General features: G+C 31.9%; 4 protein-coding genes across 8 annotated transcripts in view; 1 reads left to right on the top strand and 3 right to left on the bottom strand.

Annotated features, from left to right (window-relative positions):
• Positions 1-18: 18 nt before the first annotated feature.
• On the bottom strand, positions 19-7,473 carry LOC126771835 (ralBP1-associated Eps domain-containing protein 1). Its single transcript, XM_050491966.1, has 5 exons — positions 7,138-7,473; positions 6,658-7,059; positions 5,575-5,731; positions 3,508-3,664; positions 19-2,894 (listed from the first exon to the last, which is right to left on the bottom strand). Exons 1-5 carry the CDS (start codon positions 7,285-7,287, stop codon positions 1,634-1,636), a joined length of 2,127 nt encoding a protein of 708 aa, XP_050347923.1. The 5' UTR covers positions 7,288-7,473; the 3' UTR covers positions 19-1,633.
• A 1,013-nt stretch (positions 7,474-8,486) lies between these two features.
• LOC126771866 (glyceraldehyde-3-phosphate dehydrogenase 2) lies at positions 8,487-10,656 on the bottom strand. The gene is made up of 2 exons (XM_050492028.1): positions 10,535-10,656; positions 8,487-9,798 (listed from the first exon to the last, which is right to left on the bottom strand). Exon 2 carries the CDS (start codon positions 9,791-9,793, stop codon positions 8,795-8,797), a length of 999 nt encoding a protein of 332 aa, XP_050347985.1. The 5' UTR covers positions 9,794-9,798; positions 10,535-10,656; the 3' UTR covers positions 8,487-8,794.
• A 561-nt stretch (positions 10,657-11,217) lies between these two features.
• On the top strand, positions 11,218-15,548 carry LOC126772034 (uncharacterized). The gene is made up of 7 exons (XM_050492212.1): positions 11,218-11,311; positions 11,404-11,527; positions 11,613-11,728; positions 12,126-12,228; positions 12,821-12,981; positions 13,235-13,395; positions 13,745-15,548. Exons 1-7 carry the CDS (start codon positions 11,228-11,230, stop codon positions 15,546-15,548), a joined length of 2,553 nt encoding a protein of 850 aa, XP_050348169.1. The 5' UTR covers positions 11,218-11,227.
• Positions 15,549-15,588: 40 nt separating this feature from the next.
• LOC126771865 (PI-PLC X domain-containing protein 3) overlaps positions 15,589-20,181 on the bottom strand; it is a 21,152-nt gene continuing 16,559 nt past the window's right edge. For 2 of the 5 annotated variants that reach the window (XM_050492027.1, XM_050492022.1), the window contains exons 2-7: positions 19,258-19,368; positions 18,386-18,548; positions 17,992-18,121; positions 17,384-17,542; positions 16,646-16,842; positions 15,589-16,030 (exon numbers count right to left, since the gene is read on the bottom strand). In XM_050492027.1, the coding sequence (XP_050347984.1) occupies positions 15,802-16,030; positions 16,646-16,842; positions 17,384-17,542; positions 17,992-18,121; positions 18,386-18,548; positions 19,258-19,360 (981 nt within the window). In that variant the 5' untranslated portion in view covers positions 19,361-19,368 and the 3' untranslated portion in view covers positions 15,589-15,801. Of the gene's footprint in view, positions 16,031-16,645; positions 16,843-17,383; positions 17,543-17,991; positions 18,122-18,385; positions 18,549-19,257; positions 19,369-19,451; positions 19,604-19,629; positions 19,816-20,181 lie in introns of those variants that run through there. The other 3 variants (XM_050492026.1, XM_050492025.1, XM_050492023.1) reach the window with 3 other exon arrangements.

Raw genomic sequence — 20,181 nt, 5'->3', positions numbered from 1 at the left:
TTAGAAATAAAAAATAAATTAATTTTGAAATTATTTTATTGTACATAGTTTACTACAATAATATGCATATTTTAACATAAATAGGTAAATATAATGGTGAAATATTGTTAGTTTTACAAAAATTGGACCGAAATAGAGATTTGTGAGGTTATAAAGCTTACAGTCATAGGTACCAAAAATACGCAATGGGATAAAAAATAATATTTACATGGTTTTGATTAATAGTTTCAATAAAGAATGATGTTCTTAAATAATGACTAAAATAAACGACAAATACTTTTACAATAATCTTATATCGTACAAGTTGTTTCACACTTTGTTTCACTAAGCTAATAATGTAATATTTATTCTTTTATAACATCACCTAGCTTAACGCTGAGTCATCAGCGAATAATAGTTGCCAGACGAAAATATTTTCATTTTATATATATATTTATATATACGAGACATTTTAATGGCAATAAAGACAATCATTATCTATCTACATACAAATCCCATGTAAACCGCATCTCAAAATCTTAAGTCTCTCCATCTTTTACATTTACAGAAGCTAATTCTAACGATAATATTATACAACATTCACATATTTTAGTTAAGATTTTTTATTTCATTGTTTTTTTTTTATTATTTTTTACAATAAAGCTTAAAAATAATAAATATTAGGAATGCAATTTAAGCAATACTAGCGCCATTTTTTTTTCAATATATAAAAATAACTACTTACAATTAAATGTTTGCGGAAGCAGATTTTTTTTAATTTAAATATATAAATACATAAATGCCATAACTTTGTATGTTTGTGTTTTTCTAGAAGTAATTCATTCCATTTTAATAATTGTGCTATTGAAAGGATCGAACCAGGTTAGGAGTAGAAAAGTTATTTTTAATATTCGGATTTACAAATTTTGCCTTTGAAAAAAAAAGTGATTTTATCAGATTTAATTTCATTTAAGAAGAAAAATATTTGAAAATCCCCCAGCAATTACTATTATGAAATATTCTGCAAAGCTAGGACCATCTATATTCATGTAAAAATTTTGAGGTAGTTATTTTGTTGAAACAATTTACTAAGTTTTATATAAACGTTAAAATTTAAGGGATATATAAAATATCTTACAGTCGGTCCAGACGATATCATACACATAAACAGATTCTACTAAAAAAATATGCGAGTTCCTTTCATGAAGTTAATTGAAGTAATTACGTCATTAAATTCATTAGAAAATACTATAGCCTCTTTAAAATAATTTAGCATCGTTTTTTATTTGCATCTCACATTCATAAGCAGTGCGCTTTTTTTTTATTTTCTCAAAGAAAATGTGGATAAATCTTAACAATCTAAATAGTTTAATTTACAACTAAATTGTAATGTTTAAATGTAACAAACATTCTTGTGGACATTTAACATTTGAAACGTTAATCTAAATTACCTTTCATTAGCACTTAGGACCGAAGACATTTAAGCCGTTTCCAGTTATAACAATAAATGAAAAAAAAAATAAAAATACACTAGAATGAATAAATATAAAACCGATTGCGATTTTCTTATGAGATTACACAGGTCGATAAAAAAAACAAATAAAACAAATATACAAATGGAATATTGCGGAATGGGGCTCGGGACTCTCGGTGACTAGACGGGAGTGGAGTGCGCGTCGAGGCGCACGCGCAACGCCTCCCGCTCGCGCTGCACGTCGGCCAGCTCGGCCACCAGCGCGCGGCACACGCGGTGCAGCACCGCGTTCTGCTCCTGCAGCGCCTTCACGTCCGGGTCCGCCTCGCACGACGACTCCCGAGACGGCTTGCGGTACACCTCAAACGCGCCGTGCATCTTCGGCGCGTCTTCCCGGTTGTAGCCGAAGCCCTCGCCCTCGTACTCGCGCGGCGCGAACGCGTCTGGGGGGAACGCGGGCTCGCCTTCGCTCCGTTGATTGACGAGACGGCGGGACGGGGGGGACGTCGCCGAGGGCGACATCCGAGGTGGAGGCTGCGGCGGCGGAGCTGGGGCTCCCTTGAATCGGTTCAGGTCCAGCGAGCTGGAGCGGGTGTGGTTCCGCAGCGGGCGAGGCGGCGGGGGCGGCGGAGGATCCTTTTTGGGCGCGTACTGAAGGGACTGTGGCCCCTCTTCTGGGTGCACGGACGATTCTCGAGTAGGCGGGGGCGGCAAAACGCCAGCGTTTTTGACCGGTTTCTTTGGTTGCGGTCGTTGAATCGATTTAATCTCGGGGTTACCATTCGGCGGTTGCTCGAGCGGCGGTTGCGAGTTGAGCCGCTTTGGGCTCGCCAGTTCGAAAGCGTGGGCGAAGTCGTCCCGCCGGGGCGACGTGCTCGAGCGCAGGTCTCCCTCATGCGGGAGGGTGTTGGCGTCGGGCGTCACTCGGAGTGCGACGGGGTGGAAAATTTTAGGATCCCTTTCTAAAGCGGATTTATGAAAATCGAAATTGACGGGTTTGGGACCGGGGCTCGATACGCTCGAAGTGGGCGAATCGACGAACTTAGTCCATTCCTTATTATTCGCTTGAGGTTCCGGTTTGGGCGGAGTGAGAGAGGGTTGTCGCTCCTCTATCTTTTTGACCGGTTTACTTTCGTACGGATCGTTGTTTTCGGGTTTCGGTGCGAAATTAAAATCGGCGGAGGTGCCCGAACTGAACATATCGGCACCGAGATCGACGAGGTCGGTGGTGACGGCTTGTTGAGAAAAGTGCGAGTCCACCTTGGGCACGAGGCAGGCTGGCAACACGTCCGGCACAGGAATATTGTTCCGCCTCAGAACGATTAGATGCATGGCTATGCTGAACTCCTCCAGCGTTAGCATTCCATCTTTAGTAATATCGGATAGCTGCCAAATTTTCCTGAGGTCTGGAACAGACAGGCGGGACTTTTCGAAAAATAACCTGAAACACATGAGAAAGTATTCAAAAATATTTTTAAATTATTAAAATAACAAACTTAGACACGGCAGTTTTTTTTAAGTATTTTATAGCAACTATAGTTGGCTGATGCCTAAAGGATGGTTGGCTAATTTAAAAAACACAAATTGCGGAGACTTAGTTTTTAAATTTTATTTGTATAATAAAACGAGATGTCTTGGGAAACCCGGTTGGCAATTAAATGAAGGAACGGTAATATTAATACATATTTATTAAGTTATGTGTTACAAATGTCCAGAGCGTCGAAGTCTTACAGTTATTTAGCTCGACATAACTCTCATTCACCGAGTGTCTGGAGTAGAACGTGCGATAAAGGACTTCGTTCCAATAGTATGTGGAAGGAAATCTAAATAATGCGTATCTAGTTTAGACAGTCGTCGAAATTACGCAACCATCGGTCACGCGCCTGAACCGTATCTGATCGATCGCATTTGTTGTCCCATCGGATTATGAGAATGGAGGAATACAAAGCACTTGTGTCTGTGTATAAATTTGTGCATTATAATAGTGCGCAGTTTGCTAATCTCTTTGAGATTTATCACTGTGGCCGTGTCATAGTAATGTAAAAACGTCGAACCTAGCTGTTTGTCCTGAGAGCAGTCCCCGCTCTGGCCGCAGCTGCGCGAACTGCGCCGCGTAGTGCCGCGCCTGCGCCTCGCTGATAGCAAAAACCTCCCCATCTGTCTCCCCTTCCTCCTCGGACGAGTGACGGTCCGACGATTCCTCTTCTGTACCTGAAAATATTAAAAGCAAAATTATTATTTTCGCTATTTAAAAATATATAAAAATACGTTTATATAATATATATATATATATACAACTTAAGCATTTTAAAACTAGTTTTATGAGATCTATATCCGTTTATTATTTTTTTCCCTGAAGAAACTCTCCACGCATACAAATTGTGTAAATATATGTGCATAGTTTAAAATTAGAACAAATAATTTTCATTTTAAATATTTCATAGATAATTTTAATATGATTATATAAGAAATTCCTTTTTAACTATGGAACATATTTCTCATTTGAATTCATGGTAAACAGGCACCAACTTAATTTATTACCCTGTGTCATTCTTGTAACAGAATTTAATAATACTTTTTTGTCTTATTTGGTTCAAAGAAGTTTATAACGTTTCAGAAATAAATAGGTAAACTAGATTAGAAATCATAAAAAAAAAATTATCATATCCTACACTACCAGTCTGGTTTTAATTGTTTTAAGCCTCTAAGTATTGGATAAAAATGTAACACAATTTTTTTTTTTTTTATAGAATAGGAAGGCGGACGAGCATATGGGCCACCTGATGGTAAGTGATCACCAACGCCCTTAGACATTGGCATTGCAAGAAATGTCAACCATCGCTTACATCACCAATGCACCACCAACCTTGGGAACTAAGATGTTATGTCCCTTGTGCCTGTAATTACACTGGCTCACTCACCCTTCAAACCGGCACACGACAATATCAAGTACTGCTGTTTTGCGGTAGAATATCTGATGAGTGGGTGGTACCTACCCAGACGAGCTTGCACAAAGCTCTACCACCAGTAGATGTATTAATATATATCAACCATCATGCATTGAAGCTGCATTGTTGAATAAGCTCCAAACCTTCTCTTTACAAGGAGAAGAGAAACCCAGCAGTGGAACATTTAAAGGTTGGTACTGTTTTAATTAATCAGAAAGATTGATACTCAGATTAAAACGCATATAGTTCAAAATACGAATAACTTCAAGATACAACCACTGTAGATGTTATAAATACTGATTAATTATTGTAATAATAATTTTGTTTTAAAAATTATGTTTGTATAATTAATATAAAAAGGATATATTTTCAAAATAAATTTATAATTATATAAAAGTATTAATGTAGTATTAAGGAAATTATTATAAATATATTATTTGATAATATGGATTGCTTTCATTTATTTATATCATAGCTTGTTGTAAAGCTAAAGTAAATAGAGCATAACATTTTTATTATAATTACTTTTTGCATAATTGTAATGGAATAGTTTTTATAAGTTAAGAAACAATAAATATTTGCCTCTCCTTGACAAAATAAATAAAAGATTAATAGTAAATATAAACAAGTATGCTTTATATATACCATTGTTTTCAATAGCATTGATGAACAAACATTATCTCACTTCAAGTGCAATCGTAAATAAGTAAATTATATACAAAAGATTTTATTCATAGGTAATTTATAGATAATTTTAATGTGATTTTATAATAATGTCTTCTTTAACTATGGAACATATTTCTCATTTTAATTCATGGATTTGAACAGGAACCAACTTAATTTATTACCCTGTATCATTCTATATATAACATAACTAAAATTATATTTATTCTTAAATATTCTGTAATTTAATATCATTAAAATTATTCTAACAGTAGTTATAAGTACTAATATCTTTAAATGTCCCAAAGCTGGGAAGATGTCTATTTTCCTGTAAGGGAGCTTATTCTATCGCAAGTTACTGGATACATATGATCATTCATCACAAGGTGAATTATAAGCATATGAACACTTAACGGTGCATGCCCAGATTTGAACCCATCTTTGGTTGAAATACAGGTATTTTATCCTTAACCTGTGAGTTAGTGATTATGTAAATATTACATTGTTTACCTAGAAGTCTGGTGTGTTCCTCAGCCGTGTTGGTGGGCCAAACACCGCGGCCTGTCGCACTGTGTTCCCATATTGGATGAACACGCTCTGCCACACTATTTGTTGGAGTTGGACTTTCACTAGCAGTACTCCAGGGTGAGCCAGCTTTTGCTCTTCTCTGTTGTAATGTAAATTCATTATATTATTTTATAACATTAATAAAAAAAAATACAGTGTCTCAGTAATATTTTGCAAATATTGGATGTGTAAAAATATAAAGTCACATAACAATCTATATAACTCATATTAGAAAAATCCTGAGTCATTGAACAAATATATTTCAAAATAAATATTTGTATGTCAACATGCCATTTTCATGACATATATATTTATCATTCATAATTAAAAAAAAATGTCCATGTTTTAGAAAGTTAAAAGATTTTCTTTTTTGCCATCCTGTGATCCAATTATACAAAAAAGGCTAGATTTGTATATTAAAATAGCATTTTTTTATAATAGGATTGTTTGAAAAGTATCAAAATATTGATTGAATATAAACAAAACAAATTGTCTTGCATGTGACAATGTTAATAGAAGTTTTCATTTGATAAATAAACTTAAGTTTTCATCTGAACATAAAATTATGAACAGTTAAAGTTACAATAAATTTAGTTATTTAAAAAGATCTTAGCTATTCCAACATATTGTAAGAATACTCTATAACTATTTTACTTTAATGTTTGACATTGTATCCTTATCAAATTTCAATATAATGAGGTGTCACTTAACCTACAGATAAGACTGCCACAATATTAAAAACAATTTCAGGTAACTAAGAAAATTAATTAAGACAAGTAGATTTAATTTGAACAATAAGATTATAAAGTGGAAAAAGTATTACACTGACAAGTTGACAGTAAACAAAGATAAGATTCATTTGATTAACAAATTAAAGAAGCATTTTCTTTTATTCTATGATGGTCATGTATGTTTTATAAATCATAATTATAAGACTATTTATATAAATATATATTAATAAAGCTATTCCTAAATTGTATCTTAAATTTACTGACATTAGTTATTACTTATCCAAACTTAACTTACCCCACATGATCCTGATTTTTGTGACATAGTTTCAGATTCCATTTCAGAATCAGTACTCAGAGGCTCGTCATGAGTTAATGTTTGTAAAAGATCACCATCTGACAGGTTTGGCAATAAGCCTATGGGCTCATATTCTAGATTGTCTGCAAAACTTCTTTGTCTTTTAGATATATGCTGTTCTTTTGGAGAATTAGATAATTGTATTAAATCGGCATTAGCATCCGCGTTAAGGGCCCATGTAAATCTTGGAAGTGGAAGGTCTAGAGGCGTAGAGAGTAGTTCTGGTTTTAAAGACATATTTGTTTGATAAGCTGCTATTAACTTTAACGCGGAATAAAACTGATTCCTATTCATATGATTCAGCGAAGAACAGGTATTAGGTGCCACACTTATATCCATAATCTGTAAGATGTAATTAAGTCAGTCGTCAAACATTTTTTAGCTAAATGCAGTTTTATAGACAATATTAATATTAATTACCTGTCGTAATATATCATTTGGTACATTTGAAGATCTAAAAAGTTCTGTGGCTTTTAATATAGGTATTTTTCCGTTTGATTCCTCATCGCAACATAAAAACAAATCACTGAAATATCTCATTTCGGTTTCTGTCAAATTGAGATCCTCCATTATAATAAAAATACACCGTTATATTGTAATAAAAACTGTTACAGTTTATAATAAAACACCCAATAAACACGAATAACCATTATCTGTTAATGTAAAACATATTCATTGATTAAAAGACGGATTTGAAATTGTAACATCACAAAATTTACACGAAGCAAACGAATATGTCATTGACAGCTGCCCGACATGCCCGCAGCCATTATATAGCACAGAATCTGTACTACAAACACAGATAAAAACATCTTCAACTACTGCCAACCATGCCAACTTCTAAAGTACTATATCCGTAGCATAATTAAAAATTTATGTGACCGCTCTCATGCCATTCAAAATTTACATTTATAATAAAGTCTAAGTTGAAATATTTTATATCTCGTCAACATTTTAAGGTATATATGATGATCCGCATTTTCAGAACAACATTTAGAATTTAGCTTCTACCATATCCTGTCTTCATTAAACTTTCTTGTTTGTATGGAAAAATAAATAGCAGATTGTAAAAGAGGTGGAGTTATCTTTAACTAACGATCTCTTTGTGTCACCCTCTTAGTATAACAAAACAGACGACCATGATAGATTTATTATGATAGTAGATACCCGTCCTGGCTTCGCACGAGTAGAATAAGAGTAGGTATATAAAACGATTCTATTGGACCAACATGCAAAGAAAAGAATCTTGCAGTTTTCACCTTTCGGGTCAGTGCTTTACCATTCACCAAAGTTCATCACAATCGAACGAATAAATAACAAATATTATTTTTTATTTATTAGATTATATGGATACACAAACATAATATATACGTAAGTGCATAAGTAATGTTTGCATATTATATACATACTTAACTCAATATATGGAATACTTATAACAAGTACATATAACACAAGCAGTAAGCTACTGAAAAAATGGAAAAATTTTGGTAGGTTATATTACATATGTCTTAAATATTGCTCACAGCCTTATGTGTATTGGAGTGACTGACTCATATTGTAATACGCAACAGTTAAATGAAATAAGTTAAATTACGCAGGCTGCTTGATCTTATTAGTAAAAAGGAGTTGTCAAATAGATATCCTATAAAAAAAAAGATAGTTTATTACTGAAAAGTATTAATAACTCATTCTATTAATTTCATGCAATTTCATAAATAAATAAAAACTTATCTAATTAATAAAAAAAGTGATGAAAATAAAATACAAAGTCAACTATTCATTACGATATTTATTAATTTGTATTTATAAACATGAAAGTTAATTATAATATTTAACATGGATGAAAGTGTAAAGAAATAGTTTTGATAATTTTATTGTTCTTGGAATATGACTATTATTTTTAAAATAATTTACTTTCCTTTTCTTATACACAATTACAGGTTATGCATATCAAGCATACCACTACTCTCAAAGTAGTATAATAATTTAGAATACACAGCTATACTTAAAACTTAACATAAATATAAGCGTCGGTAATCTCGACATTACATAATCATTCTCTTGACCAACTAATAACTTAATCCTTGGTCTGGATGTACTTGATGAGGTCAATGACACGGCTAGAGTAGCCATATTCGTTGTCATACCAGCTAATAAGCTTGACAAAGTTGTCATTGAGAGAGATACCAGCAGCAGCATCAAAGATGGACGAGTGAGAGTCACCAACAAAGTCAGTAGATACAACCTGGTCTTCAGTGTATCCCAAAATACCTTTCATTGGGCCTTCAGCTGCTTCCTTAACTTTTTGTTTGATCGCATCATAACTAGCAGGTTTTCCAAGACGAACAGTGAGGTCAACCACAGATACATTGGGAACAGGCACACGGAAGGCCATACCAGTCAGCTTTCCATTAAGGGCGGGAATTACCTTGCCTACAGCTTTGGCAGCACCAGTTGCAGCCGGAATGATGTTTTGTTGGGCACCACGGCCATCACGCCATAACTTGCCAGAAGGTCCATCAACTGTCTTCTGGGTAGCAGTAGTAGCATGAACAGTTGTCATCAAACCCTCGATGATTTCAAAGTTGTCATGGATGACCTTGGCGAGGGGCGCCAGACAGTTGGTAGTGCAGGAAGCATTAGAGATAACTTTGTATGATGGATTATAGGCTTCCAAGTTAACACCAACAACAAACATTGGTGCATCAGCACTAGGAGCAGAGATAATGACCTTCTTGGCACCACCTTCCAAATGAGCAGATGCCTTTTCAGTTGTTGTGAACACACCTGTTGATTCTACAACATATTCAGCTCCAGCCTTTCCCCAAGGAATAGCTTTTGGGTCCCTTTCAGAAAAGACTGCAATTTTGTTTCCGTTTACAATCAGATGACCGTCACCGGCTTCAACAGTTCCTTTGAAACGACCATGAGTCGAGTCATACTTGAACATGTAGACCATGTAGTCCAGGCCAATGAAGGGATCATTGATAGCTACAACCTGTGCTCCCTTTTCAATGGAAGCACGAAGGACCAGACGCCCAATACGGCCAAAACCATTGATACCAATTTTAGACATATTTACTGGAACAAAAAATAAAATATTAATTTATTACATATTCAATTGATACTTTATTAAGAGATATTTAAGGGATGACGAAATTTTTATCTCATATTATATTTATAATGATAATAATTGAGGATTTACTGTTAGTAGTAAAAGTTAAAAAAAATATATATCATAATAATAATTATAATACATTATACGATTATTAATTAATAAGCAAAAAAAATTATTTTGATGAAATTTAATAATCTAATAAAGCTAAGCCTATATTAGAAAGATAGGTACGATAATTTAATAGTATAAGTTTGTATTGAAACTATCAAAACTAATTTAATAACCTATTTGTTATTATTGAAAGTAATTTGTTAATTAATAGTATTTGTAATTATTCGTTGACCTTCAGAAATGCTATATTTCAAATCTCCACCTCTAACTCGTCCGCCCTATGGATGCCGGCATGTAGAGGTCAATTTAAGGTCACACGAATGTCGCACAAAACAATAAAAAAATAGAAGTAAATACTGTTTGTAAACCAAAGTTTATTAAAATGTAATGTAGAAACTTGTTTAATGAAATGATTTATTATTAAACCATCTATATTTATCTGACATGGCACGTAAGTGATTGCAGATTTCCATGGAAATCATGATGTAATTATATAATATATACATGATTTTGACCACTATTAACTATATCAATATAATTAAATACAAAAAGAAGAAATAGAAATATAAAGTTATTTAATATACATACCGGTATTAATTTATATGAAATCGAATCAAACACGTCAGAGGACACGTTCAAACACCGCAAGATGGAGAATGGAAATGTTAGCTGAAGGACAAACTGACAGATAGCATAGCATAAAGCCATAGACAAATAATATTTTTTCAAAGATTAAATGACAGACGATGTCTTTCAGCATAGCTCTTATTGTAAACCGGTAAATGGCACATTCATATGAAGCTAAAAGAGCGGGTACCTAGCTACTTGCTTTAACTTCGTACAGAGAAACTAAAACTTTATTTAATAATGCTTTAAGTAACCAGATATAAACAAGTATTAGAATAATTATAAAGATAAGAAATATTAATCATTCCCTACATCGTCAATGCATCACGAATCAATTTATTCTGTGCGTAAAAATCCAAATCTGATAAAGTTAGTTGTCAACGTTTAATTACTTTTTCTCTTCTTCGAATGTAACTAATCTTTGACCCCCAATTTTTCATAGTCAATTTCAATATAAAATTTTAACAAAACGAAACATATCTATAAGAAAAACATTATTAAATTACTGACTAATGAGTTCCTTATTATCATTTAATTTTTAACAACTGATATAAATTAGTATTATCTATGACAATTCTTTGACTTTAAATTTTAATAGCGGGTATTTCAAAATTAAGTTTATAAATTTCCCTGTATGATAGAATTTGGTGTGAAATGGTGGTACATATTGGAATTAATGGCTTCGGCCGTATAGGCAGAATTATATTTAGAAAGTGTTTTGAAAGCAGTGATTTAGAGGTACATACCTAAAATATCTAAAACTGGAGGTAAAGTATTTAGATAGAGATAGATAGAGAGTTACTGTTTTATTATTATTTCACATTTCCCAGGTCGCAGCAATAAATGATCCAGCGGTCGATACTGACTATATTTGCTATTTGATAAAATTTGATTCGACTCATGGAAGGTTTTCTAATAATTTAATGTTTACGGCAAATGAAATCAATATTAACGGTAATTATAATTGAAAACTGTAAGCAATTATATCATATAAATTTATTTAAACATCAGTATTTTATTAGTTGCGTTTGCTTGATAGATAAAAAAATTAAGGTGTTTCATGAGAAATTACCATCGAATATACCATGGCATGCTGCAGGAGTCCATTATGTAGTCGAAGCTTCTGGAATGTTCACGAACCGCGAAAAGGCTTCGGTATTCCATTGAGTATTTTGTCCAGTTCGTAGTGAATTATGAATTGTATACACATCTTGAAACTTAAATTTTGATGTTTCTAAGAATATGTAAATCTAACATGTAATAGCAGCTCAGATTTTTGTGTATTTTTTTTTAAATATATAAGCAAGCGCTTGACTGTTATCACACCAGATGGAAAGTGATGATACAGTCTAAGCTGCAGCGCGCTTGCCTAGAAGATGCCTATTTACTCTAGACTTGAAGGTACCCATATTGTAAGTGGTGGGGAAAACGTTTACAATTTTTTAAAGATTTTTTTATCTAATAGATAACACACGTAAATTCGACAATACCAAAAATAAATACACATTTAAAAAGTAACATAATCTGATTGGACAGATGATTAAATTTACAGAGTCATCTGGCTAGTGGTAGTGTGAAGAGAGTTATTGTAACAGCTCCTAGTGTTGACATTCCTATGATGATATTAGGCGTTAATGAAGAAAAAATTAATACAGGTGATTATTAAACTTCATAAATTTAAGAGATTTTTTTCGTTGGTAACCCTTGTAAGAAATTTTAAAGCAAATATTAAGAAACCAGTTAGTTATTTATCTTCTGACTATTCGTTATAATATATTCAAACCATAGTATAAACAATAGTTAAATCTTATAGAATTGATGTTTTTAACACAAGCATGTATAGATATGGTTTTAACAAACATTGAGATAATATTCTATAGCAAGTTAATAAATTAAGAAATCAGTATTATCATGAGTATAGAGATTATGCAAGGGGTTATCGGATACAGGGTCATGAAAAACTATATATGAATAACGACGTCATATGTTTGTTTCTTCAAATAGAACTTAATAATATTAAGTTTGAATATAGAACCGATTTTTGTTTTTATTTGACAATTATATGGTCTTACTGTAACTAGAACTTCTGGTGAACATATTTTATAAAAAAAAGTAATATGCTTCAAAGCAAGTAACGTTGTTTTTAGGATTTACCCTTGATAATTTCGTCTTAAAATCCCTCTCCAGGATTTAGGCATATTCTTTAATTCAGATGATTTTGAAAATGTAGAAAATTGTAACTTCCAGAACAAAAAGTGATATCTTGTGCATCTAGCACGTTGTACTGTTTGGCGCCATTGATAAAGGTGTTAGAGGATAACTACGGTATATCCGAGGGTTTTATTACGAGCATACACGCAATGACGCCGTCTCTTAAACCTTTAGACGGCCTATGTTTAAAAGGAAAGGTAATTTAAAAAACAACAAACAGCAACAACTTGTAGCAATAGTATAACAACTTTTTCAAACATTAGTATAATATTTTTAAATCATCGATTTCTTTGATTCTAGTGAGTTTCTTTTTATTTATACTTCAGAAATTAGTTAATTTTTTTCTACGAAAGAGTCCTAAAACAACCTATCATGATAATATTGTTTTTATTTAAAAAATGCATAAAACATTTTGATATATATATCGTTATTATTACATTTGTTATATAGCATTGGCGTGATCATCGAAGCATTCTTCAGAACATTATTCCAGCTGCGACGGGCGCTTGTAAGGCTCTCGGTAAAATTATACCACAAGTCAAAAATAAAATGACCGGCTTAGCGTTTAGAGTGCCCATTGTTAATGTTTCTGTGCTTGACGTTACAATAAGGTTCGTAATTTTACCAACTTTGCATACTTTATATTCTATAAATTTAAGAAAATATAATGGATTGAATTGCAAGCCGAGACAATGAAATCGTATCATTATGATGAATTTCTCTCTTCTGTTTTAAATTTAAAATAGGTAGTATCTGATAGTAAGTCGTGGAGGTAACGTCGCCCATAAACATTGGTTTTGTAAGAAATATTATCAGCACTATGTTAAATCCCTTGTACCTGTAACATTGTTCTTATTCTTTATAATTTGTCCCAGTTTAATGCTGTCCACAATCCTAAGTCAAGTGTCCTTAACCCATATGAATGATGGGTTGATAAATGGTAATTATTAATGTTCATAGATTAAATAGCAACACAACAATGGAAGATATAATCAATTGTATAGAAAAAGAAAGTCAATCGACTATGAAAAATATTATAAATACTTCGAGCGAGGAAGTAGTATCCTCTGACTTCTTAGGCGATATCAATTCTTGCATTCTTGATAAAAATTCAAGTTTACAATTAACACCGAAATTTTTTAAACTAATCTGTTGGTATGAAAACGAATATTCTTACGCTTGCCGTGTTGTAGATTCAATAATGTATTCAGAGAAATGTTTTAAATTTGAAAATATTTTTAATAAAAGAAATGAACAATTTATATCAAACAGATTATTTCTAGAATCAAATATATCGTTTATCAATGAACAAATATTAATCGTACCTTCGTGTAAAACGCAAAATAAATCGAATTTACTATTAAGTATGTCCCAAGATAATAATTTTAGGAAGAAACAGTTCAAAACTACACAAGCGTGTCGATTTTACGAATGTATTAAATCGGGTGTGTCCGAAGATGAAAAGAAAAATGAGATATTTGAGATATGGAATGATGATGTCAAAGACAGACAGCCAAGGGTAAAAGAAAATATACAATACAATACATTTTGCCACAGTTGTATAACAGTCAAGCCGCCTGATAAAACGCCGTGTATTTCTAAAGAAAGCACACCTCTCGAAGACAAGGAAGAGTTTGCCAGAATGAAACACAATACGAATACCTTCTTGAATAAACCGATCCGACAAAATTATCAGGTCAACGTGTCAGAGGATCGCGTTGGGGATAAAAGTAATAGGAATTACAAAAACCGTCCGATAAGCGCAGATCATGTACCTTGTAAAAACAAATTTCATACAGATATATTAAAGGCTAACAACACGCCTAAAGACGATAAAAGCCACATAGGTGTAACTTCGAGTAAATTTGATTTTGAGTTAATTGAATCAAAGTTGGCGAATAACAATAAGAATAAACTAATAGATGAAAATGAGCTCAACAAAAACCTTATTTCAGAAACTAGAAACATTGAAACGAAAACAGATACAATACACAATTATTTAGACTATCATAAATTATCAACTGGAGATAATGGACAAGAAAATAATAATATTCAAATAGTTGAACATATTACTAATATCGAATATACCGAAACGCCTTCATCAAATCCAAATACTTCAAATATAATAGATGATAAAGATGATCAAAATAATAAAATATATAATTTAGAATCAGAAAACGATAATAAGAATTCAATAACTATTGAAATCGATGAAGGATCCTGTAAATCACATGAAACCACTTTAAGTGAAATTAATGAACAAAACAATTATAAAACTGACACACGGACCGAAAATAATCAAATATTGAACACGAAAAAGCATTTGCAAAAGAAAATTCTAGCAGGTATTGTGACATCATTATCTGCAGAAACGATTTTAATTGGAAATGAATTACAAAGTTTATCTGCTATTAACATCAATAACAACGTAAGTAATGTCGATAGATTAGGAAATCATTCAGATATTTATGATAAATTAGAAAGTGTTAGCGGAACAGATTCTGAGGATTCATTTCAAATCAAAGAGAGAAAATCACAAGTTCTTAAAATAACGGACTTGACAACGTCTTTAGAAGATTTGGCGCGGTTGGATAAAATTTGCAAAATAATTGAGATATCTGATGAGCTATCCGATAAACTATTTTCAGTATTAGATACCAATAATTCAGATTTCAGAAGAAATAATTGGTCTTTTAAAGATTTATGTGAAAGATTAAAATTGGATGAATTTTATAATAACGTGTTTGGATGTTCGAAATTTTAAAATGTTTGATGACCGTGACTATTCGAACAAAACATCCGAAAATATTTAATACTTTATTTTATATACTTTAGATCTTACAATAATGTATACTATATCACTGTACAATAGAAGAGTTTGTAAAAAATAAAATATGTCGTAGATAAGCCTGTAGCACGTGTAAAAATAAAAAATATAAAAATGCAGGTACAAATGATATGTTCCTTATGATACCTTATTAAGTAGTTTAAAGCTCAACCAATATTTCCCTTTCATCTTACCCGTAGCTCTGTGTTATAAAATCTGTATTCATCAATTTAAAATTAAGTTTTATAACCATTTTGGAGAAAATAGCATTGTCCATTTCGACAAAGTCAGCTATGATAATGTTTACTGGTGTTGGACCGTCTCTGTCTATTGGTCTGCCTGGTGAAAACTCTGACAATTTGGGGTAAATTTCATTTTTGACTGGTTTAGCGCATTTTTCACGTAAGTTGGACACCCATCTGTAATAATTTATAGAGCATTAACAGCCTCATTTTTTACAATATTATTTTATAATTTGTAGTCAATCTATAGTATGCATACTAATGCCTTCTTTCAATTACTGCTTAAATAAAGCTCAAAGTCGAAGGTGACAGAAACTCCTCTTTCTCTAGTTATTCCCTTCTTCTATATAGTGTCATTACATACGCCAAGAACTATCCTTAATAAACAAAACACATATTTTCAATCGATCAATCGATAGCTCTCAAACATAATATGACGTGAAACAGTCTTGCTTTCTTTTCATTATTTTACTACATGACGTGATAGGCTTGTATGAAATTCTACAAATTCAGTCTTTGTCTAGCAAAATCAGAAGTGTTATTTTATATTAATATTATTTACGTATGTTTATATATGTAACGCATAATATTTCTTTAAAATATTATGAGAAACATACATAAACATACCATTTTAATCGCTAATTAAATTGTGTCAAATATTTTTTATTTGTATGATGCAACAATACATTACCTATAATTCAATATGCTGAAAGCATAATTACATAGATAAAATAGTTTAGAAAAATCCATTGTTTCATTATTGTAAAGATATTCTCATTTTTATTAATATACCTGAAGATAATAAATCCTGGTGTAGGTGTTAGTACCGCTTGATGCACAAAACCCATTCCAGGGTGCCGTTTAACATTTTTCAGAAAGTTAAGCAGACCAGTGATATTGTCCTGTTGGGGCCAAGGTGAAGGCATCATCTGTGGCTGCCAAAATTCACTCGTAGCGTATACCGACTGATGCCGGTAAATCACTATTACCTGAAGTTTTTAATTTCTAAATTATTTTAATAGCCCCAAAATAATATATTTATGTTCCTAATGATTATAAGCAAATTATAAAAATAAAATAAATAAAAATAAAACAATCACGACATGGACTTTTTAGTAAATCTTCGAAAGTACTTTTCTTTTAAAAAAAACTGAAAATACTTTTTTATATATTTTTTTAATATTTGCTTCAAGGATGCATTGTTAGGTGTACAATTATATTTATTGCTTCATAATCCTTACAGAGGAAATCAGATGAATAAAAAACAAATAATGAATGTTTTTTAAGAAAATTCAGAATTATGAATTAAGAAAGATCAGAATAAAAATTTAACATTTAAAAGTTTTATTCTAATCTCTTTGCTCTTGACGCAATGAACAGATGAATACTTAATAAGCACCCATATGGTGGTAAATTGATGTAGGAATTGTATTTTAGTTTCATAATAAAACTAATTAATATTATAAATTTAATTCTTAGGAATGTTCTATAAATACAAGTATAAATTTAACTAACAATTACTTATAATACCTGTTGCCGTAACCTATGAAGTGAATTAAGCGTAACACCATTCAAATCTGGTTGTCTTGGTACAAGTAGTGGCCCAAATAAGTTAAGAACAAATCTCATTAGCCTTTGATGATCATTTGGAGTGAACCCATAGAAATGCTGGAAATCTAATATTACCACCTGAAATAAGAAAGCATTTGTAAGATAATTGAAGTCTATATGTGGTGCATCATTTAAGAGTGTAAAAATGAATTTAGCTAAGACATTAAAAATAATTTTATAGTGCTGAAAGAAATAGCTATAATTTTATTTTAAATTGCCCTGGATCTGCAATCAATAATAGTGTCCGATTTGGGGGTCAAAAGTGGGAAAGTGTATATTTACAATGTTATTGCAAATTTAATTAATTGTTGTCTGTTGTTTCGAATTTTAATATAAGTAGTTGAATTTTTATTTCATATTTTTAATCAAAATATATTCTTTTAATTTGCGAGAAAAAATAAAGAATATTGATTAATTATTCTATCCCTATACTTATCAACCAAATACGAGTGCCTTTTATTGACTTTTAGAAAGGAGTTCTAAAACTGTTATTTAATTAAATCATTGATTCAAATTGCTTAACTTACTTCATAGGGGTGTTCATATATAAAATCTTTTATTTGTTTAAGCGGCTGATATATTTCTCCTGCATACACTCCATGGGTGAAGTAGAAGTCATCTGAACCATTTTTAGTTGCTAATCTCAAGTCAAAATATCTAAAACATAAAAATTATAAAGTTCATAAGTTTTATATATATTTTAATATACAAAATGTATACAATACAAAATATTTAAACTGTCTGTAATAAATATTGTAATGTTGTCAGCGCCAACTTAACACTTTCCTGGTTATTATAAAAATATTCATCAATATATATATATATATATATATAATATTTAATTATATTAAAAATTCAATGATATTGAATATAAAAATATATATGATAATTCATAAATAAACTAAACTGTATACAAAGTACCTAATGCCAATGAGAAGTTGCTGCAAGGCATCGATTGCTTGTGTTATTGTCCATCTTAATATTGTACCGTGAAATAAAGGGTACAGTCTTCTGAGTATCGGTTCTGCGTCAGGGGCTAGGCCACTGGACCTTGTAATGTTATATGTCATTGAATCATGACTACCTGAAAATTAAATAATTAAATATAAATATATTGTGGTAATATTTACAAGCCTGTGAATGTCCCACCTTCTAACTAAGCAGGCTAAGGCCTCCTCTCTCTTTTTGAGGAGAAGGTCTTGGAGCTTATTCCACCTCGCTGCTCCAATGCAAGTTGGTGTGGCAGAATTTCAGTGAAATTAGACACATGCAGGTTTCTTCACTACGTTTTCCTTCACCGTCAAGCATGAGATGAATTATAATCATAAATTAAGCACATGTAAATTCCGTAGTACTTGCTCGGGTTTGAACCCACGATCATCAGTTAAGATTCACACATTCTTACAACTGGGCCATCTCCGCTTTTGTTTACAAGTATCATGAAAGTTTGTCATTATATCTGACTACACAAATTATGTTTTATTAAAAAAAACTACTCTTTATTTAAATGCAAAAATATTACTTGTGAGAATTTATATGAATTAAATTGTTTACTAATATAAATTTATTTAATTTCTTTATAAACAATTATCCAATATTTCCTAACTGTCACAGGTTTAACTAACTGTCACTGTTTGTGCTTTGATTATGTTATACCAGAATACTTCATGCACATGCCGACTGCAACTGTAGAAATTTTCAATTGGCACTATTTATTTGTAATAATATTCAATTAATAACAATTGACTAAGTATAAAGAGAACAATAATTACAGAATAGTAATTAAGACATACCTGGAATGGCGAGGTAAATAATAGGAATGTTTCTTATTTGTTCCGGTAGATCTCTCATCCAGTGCTGAAGATCAACATTTTGCGTAAAACCGTTTTCACTCATAATTATGACTGAAAAAAACAATAAAATGGACAGTATTAAGTCAATCACACATAAGAAATCATTATATTATCATTTTAGGTAAATAAAGTACCTTTACACGGTACGATTCTAAGGTTACTAAACTATCAACACAAAGCATTTATAATTTTTTACCTATTGTATCGCTACATATGTCATTAACTGAGTCTCAGTCACGTCATAACGCTAAAATAACTAATGCCCTTCGGTTAGTAAAGCTGTCCTCGTCCTTTGTTTATCAATAACATTACCTATAAGTTTTCCCGCTTTTTAAATGATTTGAAATAAAGTTCAGTAGCTCTTAGTGGTAAGAATAGACCATAGAAGTAATTTTCTGACATAATAAACTGTTTCTTGCCGAAGCATGAACTTTTTATTTGCATTATGATTCGTAATTCCTATTACTGAAACTAGTCACAGCATTCAATCTTCATTATATATTGAGATTTGAGTTAATAATTAGTTGGAGTTTGACATAAGCTCAACACTGACAGTGACAGTTTATGTTTCAGAGTTCAACTTTAAGGATAGGTAAAAAAATATTGTTAAGCCTTTCCAATACACGATGATTGGCCGTTTAAGATGGATGTAGAAACTAACTAACTACTAACTAACTTTTATCCGTGCAGTGACGGAGAAAGAATACATTTCACTGCCCCTCTCTTTCCCATGGGTGTCGTAAGAGGCGACTAAGGGATATCTGAGCGACCATCTGCTCATCTGGTGGTAGGATGCTAACATCCGCCTGGCTTGTTACCACCGTACGCATGATGAAAAACTCGTGAAGTGGCTTGCAACCGCGT

The sequence above is a fragment of the Nymphalis io genome, chromosome 11 (genome assembly GCF_905147045.1).
Source record: "Nymphalis io chromosome 11, ilAglIoxx1.1, whole genome shotgun sequence".
In the NCBI taxonomy this organism is placed as follows: Eukaryota; Metazoa; Arthropoda; class Insecta; order Lepidoptera; family Nymphalidae; genus Nymphalis; species Nymphalis io.
The sequence above is the reverse complement of the archived record's forward strand: the minus strand, read 5'-3'. Positions and strand labels throughout refer to the sequence as shown.

What these genes read in the sequence shown, in the direction of transcription:
- LOC126772034 (XM_050492212.1), top strand. Translation starts at nt 11,228, where the DNA reads ATGGTGGTACATATTGGAATTAATGGCTTCGGCCGTATAGGCAGAATT. An exon ending in AAATGAAATCAATATTAACG is followed by an intron (nt 11,528 to 11,612) that starts GTAATTATAATT and finishes TTTGCTTGATAG; the next exon opens with ATAAAAAAATTAAGGTGTTT. An exon ending in GTGCTTGACGTTACAATAAG is followed by an intron (nt 13,396 to 13,744) that starts GTTCGTAATTTT and finishes TAATGTTCATAG; the next exon opens with ATTAAATAGCAACACAACAA.
- LOC126771866 (XM_050492028.1), bottom strand. Translation starts at nt 9,793, where the DNA reads ATGTCTAAAATTGGTATCAATGGTTTTGGCCGTATTGGGCGTCTGGTC.
- LOC126771835 (XM_050491966.1), bottom strand. Translation starts at nt 7,287, where the DNA reads ATGGAGGATCTCAATTTGACAGAAACCGAAATGAGATATTTCAGTGAT. An exon ending in CAAATGATATATTACGACAG is followed by an intron (nt 7,060 to 7,137) that starts GTAATTAATATT and finishes TACATCTTACAG; the next exon opens with ATTATGGATATAAGTGTGGC. An exon ending in AAAAATCAGGATCATGTGGG is followed by an intron (nt 5,732 to 6,657) that starts GTAAGTTAAGTT and finishes ACATTACAACAG; the next exon opens with AGAAGAGCAAAAGCTGGCTC.